A 17,423-nucleotide genomic window follows, 5' to 3' on the forward strand; every position below is an offset into this window, starting at 1 on the left:
TTCCTAAGGAAGGCCAGTAAATCTCAGGAGGCCTGATGATACCCATGAGCTGAAATGTTCCACCAGTCGGTGACAGCCGCTGCTTCATCCCTTCCTCATTAAGAGGTCTCTTCTATGTCTCTCCAGGGCTTTAACTTTTTTTAGTGAATATTTCTCCTCCCTCCCTCCCTCCCTCCCTCCCTCCCTGCCTGTCAGCCTTCCTCCCTTCTCTCCTCTGTCTTCTCTTCCCTTCTCCTTCTTTCTTCTTCTCCCTCCCTTCCTTATTTCCCCTCTTTCCCCTTCCCTTTCTCTCTCACTTCCTTCCTCTCTCCCTCTGTGTCAGGCGTTGCTCTGAGTCCTGAAAAGGCATAACACAACAACTGATGAGACCTATTACCAACCTGTGTCAGGGGTAACTGACATCAAGAGGCATAAAGAGGTAAAATAATTCTCCTCTGTGACTTGGAACGGAGTTGGGATGACTCAGGGGCTCTGAGCGTGGCACTCCTCTGCCCAAATGCTTTCCATGATTTCTTATTGCTTGTAGAGTGCGTAAAGCTCCGTGGTAGGTGGTCCTGTGCAGCACGTGACCCCAACCCGTCTCCTCAAACATAGTTACTTCTTTCCCTTTCCAGGAAGGTCCTCATGTTATAGCATTATCAGAATACTCGCTCTCAGACATAAATGGACTTTTGTCACTCTGCGATGCATGCCTTGTATATAACACTCTGCTTTGTCACACCCTTCATTGCCTGAAACTCCAACTCATCCTTCAGAACCCACACCACCTCCCCTGACACTTGCAGGCTGAATTGGTTACTACTCACCCTGGAGGCTCATAGGAAAATGCTCACCTTTCCGCTACAGCGTTTATTACATTGGGCTGGATTACTCATACATCAGTCTCACCCGCCAGACTCTGAAGTCCCAAATAGAAAACATGGGGCCTTAGTCAATGGCTGCCACCCAGTTTGTGCTCCCTGCAATGAGGGATGTCTGTCACACAAGAAATGCGTCATGCATGTGTAACCCATGTGTCATGATATCAGTAGTACTGACCTTACATGTGAATGTTTTACAGCGGTACGTCTATGCTGGTATAAACAAATGTTTCATATGAAAATCTAACTTGGTACAATTTAAAATCGATGTATAAAGTGTTGGTTTTCCAGTTTTTCTAAACCAGGAGAAGCTTGAAGTCTGATTTAAACAGGCCTTGATTTAGGAAAATGTGACATGCATGTACTTATCAAAAATACTTCTGTTCAGGAAAGTAATACACATTTTTTCTCTCCCCTCCCTCTCTTCTTCACCCACACTCACACATGTTGCATATGACAGTCTCATCTGTGAATATCTTTGTATTGTTTTCACTGTATACAACTTCAAGTTACGAATCTTTTTCTTCTCTGTAGTTTACTCATATTTATAAGGAATAAGTGTTCTGCTGATAAAATCAATATAAATTTAGGAGTTCAATGACCATGTTGCAGAAATTGTCAGCATTAATTCTAACTTTGTCCAACATTATGTCACATAGTTTATATATATGTACTTCACTCGGTCCTACATATATTTACCTTCAATAGCTTCTGACTTCTTTGACTTTATTTCTAAATTCAGGCATATCCCTTTGGTTAATGTTATTTGGGCATTAAATATTTTCTTTTTTTAAGATTTATTTATTTATTTTTAGAGAGGGAAGGGCGGGAGAAAGAAAAAGAGAGAAACAGCAATGTGTGGTTGCTGGGGGCCGTGGCCTGCACCCCAGGTATGTGCCCTGGCTGGGAATTGAACCTATGATGCTTTGGTTCGCAGCCTGCACTCAATCCACTGAGCTACACCAGCCAGGGCCTTAAATATTTTTTAAAATGGTATGTAAACACACACACACATATGTGTGTATAAACACATATGTGTGTGTGTTTATGTGTTGCAAGTGTGTGAATATTTATTCACTTTCTGTATAGCCCTTTCTAATATATAAGTGTATAGTACCTGTTCGTATATAGTCTATATATATGATATATCTATGTACTCTATACCTACACAGATGGAGAGAGAGAGGGAAAGACACACGCACCATATATACACATGCTCCATGGTCCACTACAGCTCACTATTAATATGTAGTTTCCTCATCCTTTGAGGCCAGCTACTGATTCCCATGTCAGGAGGCAGAATGGTCCGGGTGAGCATCCTGGACTAAAGAACACCGATGCAGCCCCTGAACTGCAGGTGCTCTTAGCCAGTGCACACTGTGTCCCGAAATCCTGAGTCCCTGTGTTCTGCAGAGTGCGTCATCTGCTCTGTTACATTTCTCTTGTCATTCATTCTGTGCTCTGGTGAGCAATTTTGTGTCATAACAACTGATCTGTTGTAAAGAGTGTTAAGCTGGACGTTGAAATGGACTGTTTTACTGCGGCCCGAGGGCTTTTTCAAGCAACGGAAACCCTGTTCAAGCTGAGCAGCCGTGTTTTGACATCATGAGGGTGATTGTACGCATCCTTCAGCCTGGGAGAGTTGACCTGGTAGGGTCAGCTGTGTCAGGGTCCAAAGGATTTGAAGGAAAATGTGGTCGGCAGTGCTGCCCCTCCAAAAGGGTTTTGATCAGATGACCTCTACAGTGTTGATCCAGGTGTTCTGGGTCCCTCTGTCCCATCAGCACTGCCCGCCCCCCTGCAACCCCAGCCCTCTGCTCTCCAGTTAAACAGAGTGTGCTTGGATATTGGTCTGTGTTTCTTTAGCTTGTTTATCTCATCCTTAACCTCAACCAGGATATACTAGATTTAGGCCGTATGTTTTCTCTTGCCTTTACTAACTCCTTCGTAAATGAGGAAGACAGTCATTCATGTGAAATATTTTAGTCTTAAATAAACGGAGATGGGAAAGAGACCACATACTAGACCTGTAAGGCCCAGGTAGTCGCCTTTGAACCCGGAGACCCACAGTAACCACACAGGGGGCCTGAATGTAAAACTTGCTAACTAGACACGGGTCACGGTGGCTGATGCTTTCCTGGGCCTTTACTTCCCTGACACAGGTCAGTCTTCACCTTGGAAATTGCCTATTGTTCTTGAGCATCTAAGGTAGCGCACCTTTGAAACGCCAAAGCAATTTTTTTGGACCCATCAAAGGTGCGACCACGGGCAGCGGAGCGGGGCACCACTGCATCCTCTCGTTCCCCACGTACTGTCTCCGCGTGCGAAGCAGCTGCAGAACTGCCATTCTCTGCAGCGTTTTCTCAGTCCGTTAGGAGTTTGCTCCCCGACAATTGTCAATTTGGCTCAGATACACTCTCATAAGACTTTTTCTTAGGCCGAACCCTTTTTCATTGACACAGAGAACCATCGACTCAACAGCTGAACATTAGAATCCATATCGGGGCAGGAAAGATCACTGAAAGTTTGAAAAAGTCCCCAGTAATTCTGGTGCACAGCCAGGAGCAAGGCTCACCGCTCAGGAGGAGACTGATGTCTGCTTATTATCGAACGTGTTGCTGTGTCACTTGGAATGCTTTTCAAACGTGTGAAAAGCCTACCCAGATGACTGATTATTTTACACTCTTTCCCTCTCCCCCAATTGAGAATTCTTCTTCAACTGAATCCAGATAATGGTATCTGACAATTTGGCCTCGAATTCTGAAGTGAGAGGGATAACCTATAAGGTTTGGGTGCTTCTTTAGAGGATAAAACTTAGTGAGCGTGCACGGAATAACTTCTTCCCCACCAATTCTATCCTCTCCCTTGAATATTGAGTGAGGATTGCTTTTTCAGGAAACTAAAGGTGATTCGCCTGAAGGCCAGGTATTTCTGTCATTGGCAAGTGGTGATGGGGTGAGGACCCAGGCAGCTCTGTGTACTGAGGACAATCAGGACATCCAGGAACTATAAAAGGACAGCTTCCTTATGCTGCAGCGGGAATTGTACACAGAACCTTCCATAATGATTAACCACAGAGTCTGAATTGACGTCAGATGAAGCAAAATAAAAGCCTGCACCTGTGAAGTGTCTGCACTGGTTTCTGCTCCAGAGTCTTATGGAACATATTTGTTTTTCTCCATAGGTTCGAACCAGCGTCCAGCCTGATCATAAGGATCCCCTGCCAGAGATCGGGGTAAGTGTTTCTTTGGTTCCCAGAAGGCGCACACATCACGTCTAAGTTAATCATTTGGATTTTCCCTGGCCTCCTGCCTGGTAGCTGATGAATGAAACAGAGTTCAATTAACAGGGTGTGACTAGGCGAGGAAGCTCTGTCACATAGTTGCTGGATTGCATGGCATTCATTTGTTATCTCCTGGAAATCATCCTCCGATGAATCCGTATTTCCGCTGGCTTGAGACGGGGCTGGTCGTCGCCCCACAGGTAGCTGGGATGCGATTCCCAGCTAACACTCCTGGACCAACAGGACACTAGGAAAATTGTAGACATGAGCGCTTCCTCTTCAGGAAGGAGGCAGAGAACCAACCAGCCACAGGCCTGTGAGGCTTTCTGTTTTCTCCTGCCAGAACATGTCAAAACAGTAGTGCAGGTCAAAACAGAAGCTGCCACCTACGTGCAGTCCAGCGCTGGAAATTCCTGCTGTGGTTTCTGCTGCAGGTGAATCACTGCACCTCCAGCTCTCAGAAGTTGGGAAAGCGAGATTGTAGCAGGTGATTTTTGCATCCACAAGACCAGAGTGGGCAGTGGTCGCCCCTGAAAAGATGGCCTAAGAGGCTGAGAGGGTTCTGTGCTTTCGGAGAGGAGGAGAGAGTCCAGAAATGTTGGGTCTGGGAAGCCCTGGTGGGGGCCAGCTTCAGGCCTATTGAAGTTCCCTGAAATCCTACAGGCAATTGCCAACGCTGTCCAGGCCAGTGTGGGAGCCCTGTACCAGGTACCATTCATTTCCTCCTTGGCAACAGCCGCCATCTAAACCTGCCAAGGAAGCCCATCAAAAATATGCACGAAAGTTCAATTGCCCGAGAAACATGCCGGGGGTCTCTGCGCCTGGAAGGATAGAAGGAAAGGGTTCTTCGTGCTCTCTCGTGCCTAACACAAGCTTCTGGTTTCTTCTTGGGGGCAGGTGGAATCCCTCAGACTCATGGGAATCTCCATGCTCCGTCTCTGCCTTCTCTTTCACTTCTTGGGCTGCTCTCACTTTCGCTGCCAGGCTCTGGGCCCAGGCTGCATGGCCTTCGTTTAGTTTCTCCAAAGCCTCAGGCCTTCGCTGCCCAGGCCTCATGCCCCCTCAGCCAGCCTCCGGGCTGAGATCAGACACCTTTTGCCGGAGGCCACCTTCCTTCAGACTAAGTCATCACACCCTTTATAAGCCCTTCAAACAATGTAGTACCTTGTGGAATTGGTAACCATCAATACATTAATATTTATTTTATAAGGAATTCCATTTATTTTTTGAGGTTCAAGAGGAGATGGTTGACTTTTCTTCTCTAACTGCTCACGCCCACTCCCAACTATTCTGAGTTCAATCCTTTTCACTTGAAGCTTTAAAGCCATCGTGACCTCATGGCGTGAAATTTCCCCGTTACCTGTTGTTTCCCTTTTCTCATTCAGATAACTGGAATGCATCTTACTCCTTTTAAAAGTTGAATCTCTTCTCTGGCTTTAAGTTGTTTTCTTCCAGCCACTCTCACCACTGGTCACTACCTACCGCCCCCCCGCCCCCCACACACACACAGGCTGGCACTTGCGCTGGAAGGGGAGCCCAGTCTGGCCCCCTCACACCTCCGGCCCTCTCCCCCTCTCGTTGCCCGCGCCGCGCCGTGGTGAGCGGAGAGAGAGGCCTCCCTGCTAGCCCATGGGTGGGGTGGGGAGCGCTCCTTTCTGCTGCTTCTGATGCTCCTCAGGCTAATGCTGCCTGTCGGAGTCCTCTGTGCGGCAGGTGATTGAAATGCCGGCTCTCCTGTGAGCACACCTGTGGTGTGAGTAGTTCATGCACCCACTTTCCCTTCCCGTGGCATAGGGAACCACGTGACCGTCACTGTTCCGGTGACAGTGGGGAAAAAGGACCCGGGCTCTGAAAAAGGACCGTCCTGCGGGCTACGTGAGGGGAGATGCCGGGTATCCGCCTCGGGAGAGCACCTTAGGCTCCTCAAGGACCTTTGGAAACGTACCCCGCAGTTTCTGTGTGGGGTTTTATAAGAATAGGTCCAAGTATCATTGCTATATCTATTTAACCTCGAAACCAGCCTATTCAACAGAAATACGATGTGTACCACAAATGTAATTTTAAACTTCCAAGTATCCCGGGCTTTTAAAAAAGTACAGAGAAACAGGTGAGATTAATTTTAACACTTTATTTAACCCAAGGCTATGTGCAACATATAATCATTTCAACGTGTGATCAATACAATTACTTATTAATAAATCATTAATCCCACTTCTCTGTCTTCATGCCATGTGTTAGAAATTTGGTGTGTCTTTAGAATACTTAGAACACATCTCAGGTTAGAGGTAGGGCTTACACTAGGGCTAAGCTAGTGGCTACACTTTGGACAATGCAGCTCTAGAAGGTACTTGGGCAAGGTAGTAGCCCAAGTACCTAGTAGAAGATACTAGCTCCCTGCACATTTGAGTATAAAGGAAGCCTATACTTTGAGTAAAGGCTTTGGGAAATGCATGGACACGATTGAGCCAGCTTGTGGCTGCATGGAGGGGACAGAGCTTCCTCTGGCCCCCTGTGCAGCACTGATCGACCAGGGGACGGACCATTGGGGACCTGCTCCAGGGAGGTGGGCAACCCTGGTGAGTGGTCAGGAGATCTGTGACTTGCTCAGAGTCCGTGAAGGACTGGTGAAAGAAACTATTTGTACGCCGCCCGCGGAGAGCAGGCAGGGATTGAGACAGTGCCTTCCTTTTTTCCACCCTGCTTGAGATCACACTCTCCAGCCAGGTGAGGGATTGAAATCGTGCGTCAAGCCATTTAATGATCATCTGCTTTGGCTGCGTGGACCAGAAGGATAATTGTGCGTGGCGCTGTCATGAGCGGGCTAGGAAGGTCGGAGCCGCGTGCGGTGCAGACAGAGGGCCTGTCAGAAGGATTGGGGGTCACCATCTGTCTCGGCAACAGGGCACCCCGTGATGGGGATGAAAGAATGCCACACCGAAAAGCAGGAAACCTGGACTTGGACCTGGCCTCTGCATATTAACTAGTTCTGTGACCGAGTGTAAGCCAGCTCACTCCTTTGGGCCCAGTTTCTTCATGTACAGACTCAACCAGCTTGAACGTTCTCGGGTTCCAGGGGCACATTTCTTGGGCCCGGCCAGCATTCCACGTGGTCTGGTAAAAAAGTGAACTGTGAGGAATCACCGGTAACGTGTGCGCAACGACAATAGCTGTATAGGACCATATTCCCTTTGTATCTTAATTTTTTCACTTTTCATCTATAATTTTTAAATTTATGTACTTTTCTGAATCTGATTTTATTTTTAAACGTATGTATGTATATATACATATTTTATTGCAGCAATGTCTCATAGAAGATAGGAGAAAAATATATTTTTAAATATTCTGACTTTTTAAAAATATTTTATTTATTTATTTTTAGAGAGGGAAGGGAGGGAGAAAGAGAGAGAGAAACATCAATGTGCGGTTGCAGGGGGCCGTGGCCTGCAACCCAGGCATGTGCCCTGACTGGGAATCGAACCTGCAATGCTTTGGTTCGCAGCCCGCGCTCAATCCACTGAGCTCCACCAGCCAGGTAAATACTCTGACTTTTTAAGAGAGTGCACAAGGCAGCTTCATCAGACTGCAGAATCACCTGGCTGCGGAGTGGGTCACCCCCATCACTGTGCAAGCTCATGTTCATAGGATGCTTCCCGTTCCCTCAGCAGTGGACTAAGTGCCTGTCCTGGGCAGATCGGACTCTAACAACCAACTATGGGAAAGATATATGGTGACCACAGGCAACGTCCTTGTACGGAAACGCAGGCCCAGAGCGGGGGAGCAGCTTGCCCGAGACCCCAGGTTTGCGAGAGAGAAGACAGAGAAGGCTCTGCAGTCCTGCCGGCGGACGGCCAGCCTGGGGCCAGGCGGAAGGGATTTATTTGCCTGCATTTCCGTTTTCAACAGGGTGATGGATTGAGGCCCACACTTCGGACCTCTGAGCGGCAGCTCCTGAGCTTTACGTTTTTTGTTTCTCCTTTTTTGTTTTCCCCTGACACTGGAACTCCCAGTTTAAAACCTCCTAGGTGAGGATTTTGAAAACAACACCGAAAGAGAGATGAAAACCATTGTTTCTTGAGTACTGTTTGAAATATAAAAAAATTAAAAGAATTTTATGATTATGATTACAGCGACAACAAAGATGAAACAGCTTTATGTTCAGTTCTGTTACATTAGGCTGAACAAAGTTATTTATTTTACACTCTCGTCTGCTGGTTTTCCTCATGGGAACTCAGATTTCAAACACAGAGAAGACTGTCTTCCCTCTAGTTCATCCTTTCACCAGGAGTCCAGTGAACATTCATGCGAGCGAATGACGTGTTTTCCAATTTCGTGGGTTGCAGAGGGTCCTAGTTTTAATTATTTGGAAGTAAAGCAAATACATAAAAACCTCCCAGAAAATAAACGTGCAGGCAATGCCGTTGTTGGTGCTGCAATGTGAAACAACTATACGTCGTCATGCAACCTGGGGATTTCATTCATGCATTTTATGCAACAGGTAGTCTCGGTGTAGGTATTTTTAAAGTAAAGCTGATAACGTTCATACCTAAATGACAGCTCCTCTGGTCTGATACATTGTCCTGATGTAAAATGCTACGATGCCCTTTCCCAGGTTGGTTTTTAACACGTTGTGTTGTTTCTGTGAGGTCGCCTATTATCCCGTGAGACCGAGCAGGTGGCCAACAGCTGTGCTGGGGGAGAGCGGCCCACGGGCATTGGAGGCCCACACAAGCACTCTCGGTGCCGCCCCCGTGTCCTGGGCGCTCCACTGGGCTCAGACGCTCAAGCCACGGTCCCACTTCCACAGAGCTCCTGGCCCGGGTAACAGGAGAGACATCCAAGGGCTTATGGTCACCGTCTCTACTTGCAGCTGTGCCTTATGGCGCGTCTGTTGCCCGTGTCTGCAAATAGCAACTCCACCTGTCTCTTCTTGCTCCATTCCAGTCTGGGACATTTGCTCTCTTACTTGCTGAACAGACCACAATAACATTCATGCCACGTGTAGGGTTTTTTAAAAAAATTAATTCTAAAACCATCTATGCCATCAAAATCTCAAAAGGCAAATGCTGAGCCACTATGACATTTATGATCAGTTCAAAGTTTTTTTTTGAGTGAGGATAAGCAGTGTGCAGTGGGAATTGAAATGAAAAATGCTGATATCAGTAAAAGAGAAAGTGAGACTTCTTTAAAATACAAAGGTTCAATGAAAGTTACCTCAATAGTACACAGTCTACGCACTAAAATTGTTTTCATTTTCCACATTTGGCGAACTGTAGTAGCTGATAAATAGTGCTCCTGTACCTAAACAGGATGGCTTGCAGCTCATGCCTCTGCCATTCATTCATTCAGTGTCAGTAACTATTTACCACGTGTCTACTGTGTGCGAGGCAGTGGGAGTCTATCAGACAGCAAACTAAAGCTCCTTGTGGAGCCTCACATCTCAGTTACCTGGGGGGCAGGTACAAAGTGAGCGTGTGTGTGTGTGTGTGTGTGTGTGTGTGCGCGCGTGCGCATGTGTGCGGTGGTGGTGGTAAGTGACAACAGAGAACAACCCCACAGGACAGGGAGTAGAGAACAGGTAGAGTCTCCATGCTCTTTCCTGTAAGGACGGTCTCGGCATTTCTGATGAAGTCGCATACGTGCTCTTGTTCAGCTGGATCTCTCCTCGGCGCTCTCTGCCCCTTCCTGCAAAGCCACCCTACACTTTTGCATGCTTGGTCCACGCAGCTCCTGGACGGCCCCCTCGGCCCCGGTTCACGGGCGTCTGTCTCTCGCTGACCCGGCACCAGAGCCGGTTTCCACAAAACTCCGTTTCCACCCGACCTCCCCCACCTAACGGCCTCGCAGTCCTCCGGCACCAGCGACTCCGCGTCTAAAGCAGCTCTTTGCTTTATTTAAGTTAAATAATTGGGTTGATCCTTACTAACACATACGCGTCTCTAAGTTTAAAACTCAGTTTATTTCAAATGTTGGCCTTGAACCTTTTGGAGCGGTTCTTCCACGTTAGAACTTTTAGAAGAGGGAGGAAAATTCTGCCCAGAAGCTTTTCTTCCCTGTGTCAACAATCACTCAGTGTAGATGCAGCCTTTTATGTGTGGAGTAATTGCCACACTTTCCTCTGAAAACACCCATCTGGCCCCCAGTCTGTCGTTCTAGTGCAGCCCGCAACAGACCTATGGAGAGAGAATGTTCTGGAACACGCAGTGTTGACTCTTGTAGCACATGACAATGTGTTAGACAGCAGAGGCCCAGGCAGGAATATGGGTTTGAGAGTTCCAGGTTTACTTCTTGACCTTGAGGGGAGAATGAAAAATCCTATTCGTGGTTTACCCCGATCCTGTGACTTTTAAATCAGAAGTAGCCAGGAATGTTAAAAAGAGATGAAAGATGTTTATCTTGGGAAAGAGAAACCAATTTAGAGCCTTATTCTTTACTTTATGAGTCAAAGAGTGGAGAATGGAGATATTCATACATAGTCAACACTCCGTATGATAGGTTAAAAAAGCAATTTTAGAAAATGTAGCTGAACAAGTGCCATTTCTTTTTGTGTGTCGGAATGAAATTGTCCCATGCTAGAATAGGAATAACAAAGGAAACAAATGCTTTTACGCATTGCTGCGATGGGGGAGAAATAGCATTTCTATTTATAACTTGTCCAGAGTCCCACATAAAAATAGCTCCAACTAGCAGATTTGCTCATATCTGGAATACAGCCTTATCGCTGCCAGGGACTTGAGGAATTCGAGTAAGACTGGGGACCGTGTTGGGAACTATTGAAAGTCTATCATTTTTCTTTTACCCCAGCTTTCGTACGGGGTGAAAATTAGCTAGTGGAAGGCTTCTGTAGTACACATTTTGTTGTTTTCCAGGATACTTGTCTTTGTTTTTAGTGAGAAGGATGCATTTGTACCCCTGGAACTTACCCCAAGAGGTGGACGTACTGGTGATGGTTATAGTTCAGTCTGTGAAATGTTTGTCAGGCTAAGAGATTTCACGTTTTATTTTTCTGGAGACGAATTTTGTGTGGTTGGTGTGACAGCAACAATGTTCGGAACCTCCGAAGTTAATGAAAACTGTTCTCTTTCTCATTTTCAGCGAAGTTTCCTGGGCTATGCCAGCTTCAAAGTGGGGGAACTGCTGAGGTCGAAGGAGCGACTGCTGGCCCTGAGGCTGAGGTGGGTCTCGGTCCGCGATAATGCCGTTCAAGTTCATCGCCTTCGGTGATGTTTACTGAAGGCTGGCTGGCTCTGAGAGTCACAGTTCTTACACGTGTTTAGATGCCAGTTCTCAAATGGCTTATAATTCTCCACTGCAACAAGTTACATTGAAACGGCAATGATTTAAGTTCATGTTCAAGTTCACGGTTCAGATTGTCAAAGGTTATCAGCCCTTGTAGGAAAATAATATTGCATTATCATTAAAGTGATGACATGTTTTGAAAGTAAGAAAGCAATCAAAATAATGAGCATGTTATTAAGTAATTTTTGTTACTTATTAGAATGTTACTTTTTAAATTTGAGTGCATTTCTAGGATTGAAATATATTGGTTAGAGGCAACAGGGCAGGGTTTTGTTTTTTTTTGATACTAGAGGGTGAAATGGTTATTCTGTTTTTAAGTCTTACTTTGCTGCTCTACTCCTACATATAAAACAGAAGTTAAAACAGCCTCACCGTGAAACAGGCAATAGATAAGAGCTTCTTTTGAGTATGGGTACAATTTGTTTTAACATAAGAGATGAAGTAATCTTCAGGAAGTTCCACAGTGTTTTAATACTAAGAAGAGTGTTAAAATATTTCTTTTTAGCTTTATACTAAATTTGAAACAACAATGTTGTTTTCTAACTGTATAGTAACTTTTGTCGTTCTGTACATGGAGAACACTGCCTGTGATATTTGTATAGAAGCCATGAATACGGAGACCGTATAGAACCCCACTTGCGAACTCAGAATGCTTGTCTTTTGCTGAACACAGAGACTACTCTCAAGGAAAAGACAATGTCCTAAGTGTATCTGCTGTCTGACCCAGCTGCCAAGGACCCATTTGTAACCAATAATTTTTTTTTTAGTAAAAATGCAGTGACTTATGCTGGCACTTTTGCCACTGGATATCTCCTTTTCTGATTTTTCTTAACTTGTACAGTTTTGTACATTGCCTTAATAGATAGCACAAAATAATGTACATCAATTTATTTGCATGCAGAAAAATGAGCGGGTGTGGGTTACAATGAAACCACCGTCTTTTCCCCGACTGCCTGCAGGCTGTTTCTTAAGCATCTGCTATTTCATTTTGTTGCTGTACTTTATTTACAAGACATTTAAAAATCTTTACCGTTTGCGGGTGTTATTCCCAATCAAGTTTTGTTGCATTTATTTTCATTTTGAAGGTTGTAAGGGCCAGCTGAAAACTCTAGCTTTCGACATCACTGATACCCTGGAAAATAACCTATTAGCAGCCTCGCGGGGGGGTTAGATCTGCCCCCAGGGCCACTGAGTTCGAGAGAGGTCACACCCTGAGCTAACTGAGAACTACCAGGAGGCCACAGGTTTTCTAGATAAGACACCTTAACGCTTTACTCCTCCCTTTGCTGAGTGACAGGCTGCAGTTTTGATTGTATCCTAACTGTTACTAAGAGCAGCATGCTACACAACATTCAGACAGTGCCTTTGAAACAGCAATCAGGGGGCTAGAACTCTTAGTGAAGTGAAAATCAGTTGAACGTGTGCACTGCCTTTGAGGGAGGAGGGGAACGGAAGGGTCAAGTTTAGATAGAGTACGGCCCTTGGAAGAGAACAGGAATGGGGTCATCTCAGATTTAGAGGCTATAAGGCAAATGTCTACCTTTGTTTTGGTTCAATGCTCCTAATTCCTACTCACTTGAGTTTGATGGTATGTAAGAAAAACAAGTTTAACAACATCAAATGGGTTTTTCTAGGAAAAAAACCCCAACTTTTGAAAATCCATTTTGAAATGGCTGAGTTGTTATTTTTCCCCACTTGTGCTCTGCCACATGTTGGGGTTTTGCTCCCTGTGAACCAGACACGTTACAGACGTACATCGCCTTTGGTGTCTGGGACTTCGTGTGTTTTACTTCTGACCTGATTTACCTTCTCTCCGCTGCCTCGGTGGCCTCTGAGCTGCTGCGCTGAAGGGCCCTCAGCCCGGGATAAGGAGGCTGTTTGTGCTTGTTTGTCTTGGTTTGTTCCTCACCGATTGTATCTGACTTCTGTTCCTTTTAGAGGCCAGACACTTTTAAAGAGAGAGAATTCTCAGGTTCTTGTGTTTTCCAATATACAGATATCCGGGAAAGGCTACTAAAGTAATAAACATTAGACTTCTACAGTTCATTTTTAAAATTTCCCTATTTTATGTAACATTTGTGGGCATACACATTCCTGCATGTACATGCATATCGTAGTTTGTGTGGTCGTGTATGTGAGTGCTCACTGCATGATTTTAGGACTATTTTTCTTTCTCACAAACTACGAATACATGGATTTTCCATTGTCAAATATTTGTGCTTGCAGAAGTTAAGATCCAAATTATGATATCTTTACATTTTTATTTCTTGAAATTTTGTTAATTTACCCTCCATCCATGCACATGCGTGCACACACACACTTCAGTTTTGTTGTTGGTAAAAAAAAAAAAAAAACAACAGGAAAAAAACACGTATTTTTAACTCAGCCCAAAGGCATGTTCTTCACTTGAGAGCTGAAGCGAGGCTGCGAAAAGGCTCCTTAAGCTGGGACACGGCTCTCCCCACAAGGGCACTCAGCGTGACAGACGAACCAGCCGCTAGCCGCTCGCACGTGGGGAACGCGGGCGTGTTCTAGAGGCCACAGGGCAGTGAGTCCCGCTACGCTGGGTCTCAGACTCCCATGAGTGCGTCCGAACTCCACAGCAACCTGAGACCCACCCACCTTGGCCATAGACTGACCATCCAGTTTTAAATGACACATTTCTTTCTTTTCTATTCAAATGGAATCAAACTTGCTTAGAATTTTAATCTGCTACCTCGGCTCTTTTCATACACATAAATAAAAGTTACGCAAGTGTTTTTACTTTGAACACCAGATCCATTCTTTACAATTCTGTGTGTGATGGACTGCTTCTGTAGCAATATCTGTAGAACACGTTTGTAACAACACGCATGCCCGTGACCGAGCCAGATGCATGTCTCTGGGGAGCCCTCGCGTCCCGGAGGCCCCCCTTCCCCGTGTATCTGGTGCAACCCCAGTGGCCGCTACAGGCAGCTCCTGCAGGTGGCTTGTCCGATTCCGACACTGGCTCGGACCGCAGAGACATGCAGGAAGAGGTAACTAACACTCTTTGAGCTTCACGAGGGGACGCATTTAAAAGGCCATCGTGTTTGATCTTCGAATAGTCATGCCTGGAAGGTGATCCTCTTCCTGTTTCCCTGCTAAGCACACTGAGTTCGTAAGGTCCCACAGCGGGGACAGGTGGCCACGTGGAGATGGGGAGAGAAAGGTTCTTGATATCAAGGATTTCTAGAGAATACATATTTCGCTTAGAATCTTAGAATTAAATACTCACAGAGCCCTGAAGAGCCCCTGGTACCTCGGCTTCTTCATGGACATGTTCCATGGCAGGGACTCGAACTCAGAGGGCCATTGTGTTCTCCCATTTTCCAACAAGCCCCTGTGAGGAAAGTATTCCCACATGGTCCTAAGTTTCATCGCCTTGAGGTAGCTTCCACTCTCCTTCCTGAAGTAAAACAAGTCTCATGCCCTTTTTCTGTGCTCGCATTTGAAAGCAGCCAGTCTGCCCAGCTGTACATCTTTTCTCATTTTCAGCCTCAGGAAGGAGCGCCGTGCAATAGAGCACCAGACTTTCACCCCAGACTTTGGTTCAAGCCCCAGCTTGTCAACAGCCGTGTCACCCACGCGTGTCTCTGCTCTTTACTCTCTGTTCACAGGACTGTGATGACCTCCCTGCGGGGTGATCCTGGGCAGTCAGTAAATGTAATGATGTCCTGTGTGCTTCCCCGCATTAGCAGGAAGTCCTCTACAGAGATTGTTTTCCCTGCTTCTTGTTCAGTTTGCTTGCCTAGTTTGCTGAGGTTCTCTCCCCACAATCCTCTAAGCTCATCCAGGGCAGAGGAGTCTACTTAACCTTTGGTCTGGACGTGCCATTTCTAGTATCTGAGGGCTGGATGCTTGCCTGACACCTAAAGGCTGGCTCTCATCACTGTCTCGTGGGAATTGATTTCTTAGGTGCAGACACCAGCAAGAGGCTTGTGGAAAGCAGTTTGTTTGGCGAAAACAGGCAGCATCCCTATAGACGTGGGGGAAAGTAAAATTGGTTTTGACTTCGTACTTCAGCAACACAGCACTGAAATCAGAGTGGAAATTTATCCTCGCAACACAGAGTGTCTAAACTGCTTTTAGAGTTTACTCATGCGTTTTATTGCTGACTATATCAAAAGCGGTCTGCAGAAGTCAATCCAAGAGGCATCTCTCAGGACCAGGCGGCGAGAGGGAAGGGAGGCATCACGCCCAGGAGTAGGGGCGTTGGCTTCTGGGACCGAATCTATTCTTTTATGGAACTGCGTTCATGCCTTTTAGGGGCTCAGTTGCTTAAAATGATCAAAGGCTCTAGCATGAGCCATTTTGTCATAACTGTTAAAGTTGCATTGGTTTATCATGAGATAAGAGAATGCAAAGTATACAGATATTATAAGATTAGGACAACAGAGAAGTAGAGGGAGTACGTTTTCCAGTCTGTGAAATGCGGACAGCAGTGGTGCCCACCTCACAGAGTTGTGTGTGTGTGTGTGCGTGTGTGTGCACGTGGGTGTTTCCAGGTGAGAATGAAACGTATTGTACACGACCTGTGTTGTGTACCTGAAATGGTGTCTGATGCAAAGCTGGTGCTCATCATTCTCATTACCTACAACTAAAATGATTAGTATCATCAGTGTTAATACTTTTTTTATCTCATTCAACGGGACCACCTTTCATGTATCACTTAAATGGCTCTGCAGTTACATAGTGTCCATTTTTCTTTATGTTTCTAACCTGTTTTTATGTAGGCATGACCATGGAAACCGAATAGCACTTCCTTAGTTTGCATTATTCGAAAGATGGCGTATTTGTCAAATTGCAAAGTAGAGCCTTCCGTCCCTGAAAAGACAGCACATATCTGGAGGACTTCAATAGCAACTCCACTCCTTCAGAAGAGCCCGCAATCTTCCCTCTTTTAAAATGCAAATCACATTGAGTTAATAGCTGTACACAAAGACCTACCTGCCTAGGAAGTTTGAGAGCTAATTTAGCTTGGAAGATAATTTTCAAAGATGATTAGGCCTGCAGGGAATTATGTTTGACTTGAAAATGTTACATTGTATTTGCCCGTGTTTACCAAAGTCACTTTTGTCCTTATAACCCCTGTGTTCCTGCTGCTCTGGACACTGTATCAGCTTTTTCCACACAGGACTGTTCGGAACACCAGCCTCCTTCGGTTATATGTGTAACGTTTGTTGAATGAAGTTTTATGATCAAATAAGTTTGAAAACACTACATTTAGAAAAGGGAGGTGGGCTTCCTTGCTGTAAGACTCTCAGAGCCTTTGTGAGTCCTCAAGGCCCACGGGGACTCTCAGAGGACGTGTGTCACCTGCAGCTTTTCCCACACCAGTTTGGCCATAAGAAGCTTTCTTCATGGAACACCTCTTCACAGGTTAACACACACCAGGTCCCGAGGAGCACAGCCCTGAAATTTAGGAAATGTGGGTTGAAAATAAAAACAACTCTCCCTCCCCAGAAGTATGTTCTTTAACACACATCTGTAGGCAGGCGCGTGGTCTGCCCCCAGATGAGCACTGGCTCCTGTACCAGGCCCTTCCACTCCCACCTGCTGTGTGCCACACCCGCCCGCAGTGACTCCTCCCTGTGTCTCCCGAGCCCCATTGCACCCCATCACACAGCCGCAGGCGCCGCCAACCGTGTGGCGTTTTGCTCTGCACTCATGCCAGGTCCTATAGAGACACTGACTTGCGATATTTGTCCAAAACGTACAGGGAAGGAGTGACAAAATGCATGCATGGCCTTTGAAGTTCATTGACAGAGTTTGTGGAGCTTGAATAAGTAGACACACTCTTAGATTCGCAGTCACTGAGTAATACGAGTGTCCCACACTGAGCGCTTCCCGGAACGCTCTGCCTCTGGGTCCTCTTTCTTTCTTGGTTGACCCAGGATAAGAACCATCATTTGAACTCATCCTTTCTAAAGTCCTTATCTGATCACGCTCTTGTCCTATTTTAA

At 45.9% G+C, this 17,423-nt stretch overlaps 1 protein-coding gene across 8 annotated transcripts in view; it reads left to right on the forward strand.

Annotated features, from left to right (window-relative positions):
* INPP4B (inositol polyphosphate-4-phosphatase type II B) overlaps positions 1 to 17,423 on the forward strand; it is a 520,158-nt gene that overhangs the window by 334,581 nt on the left and 168,154 nt on the right. For 7 of the 8 annotated variants that reach the window (XM_045830759.1, XM_045830758.1, XM_045830757.1 and 4 more), the window contains 2 exons: positions 4,045 to 4,095; positions 11,236 to 11,315. In XM_045830759.1, the coding sequence (XP_045686715.1) occupies positions 4,045 to 4,095; positions 11,236 to 11,315 (131 nt within the window). Of the gene's footprint in view, positions 1 to 4,044; positions 4,096 to 10,849; positions 10,886 to 11,235; positions 11,316 to 17,423 lie in introns of those variants that run through there. The other variant, XM_045830762.1, reaches the window with a different exon arrangement.

The sequence above is a fragment of the Phyllostomus hastatus genome, unplaced genomic scaffold, assembly GCF_019186645.2.
Source record: "Phyllostomus hastatus isolate PE091 unplaced genomic scaffold, TTU_PhHast_1.1 phas_contig_159, whole genome shotgun sequence".
NCBI classification, from domain to species: domain Eukaryota; kingdom Metazoa; phylum Chordata; class Mammalia; order Chiroptera; family Phyllostomidae; genus Phyllostomus; species Phyllostomus hastatus.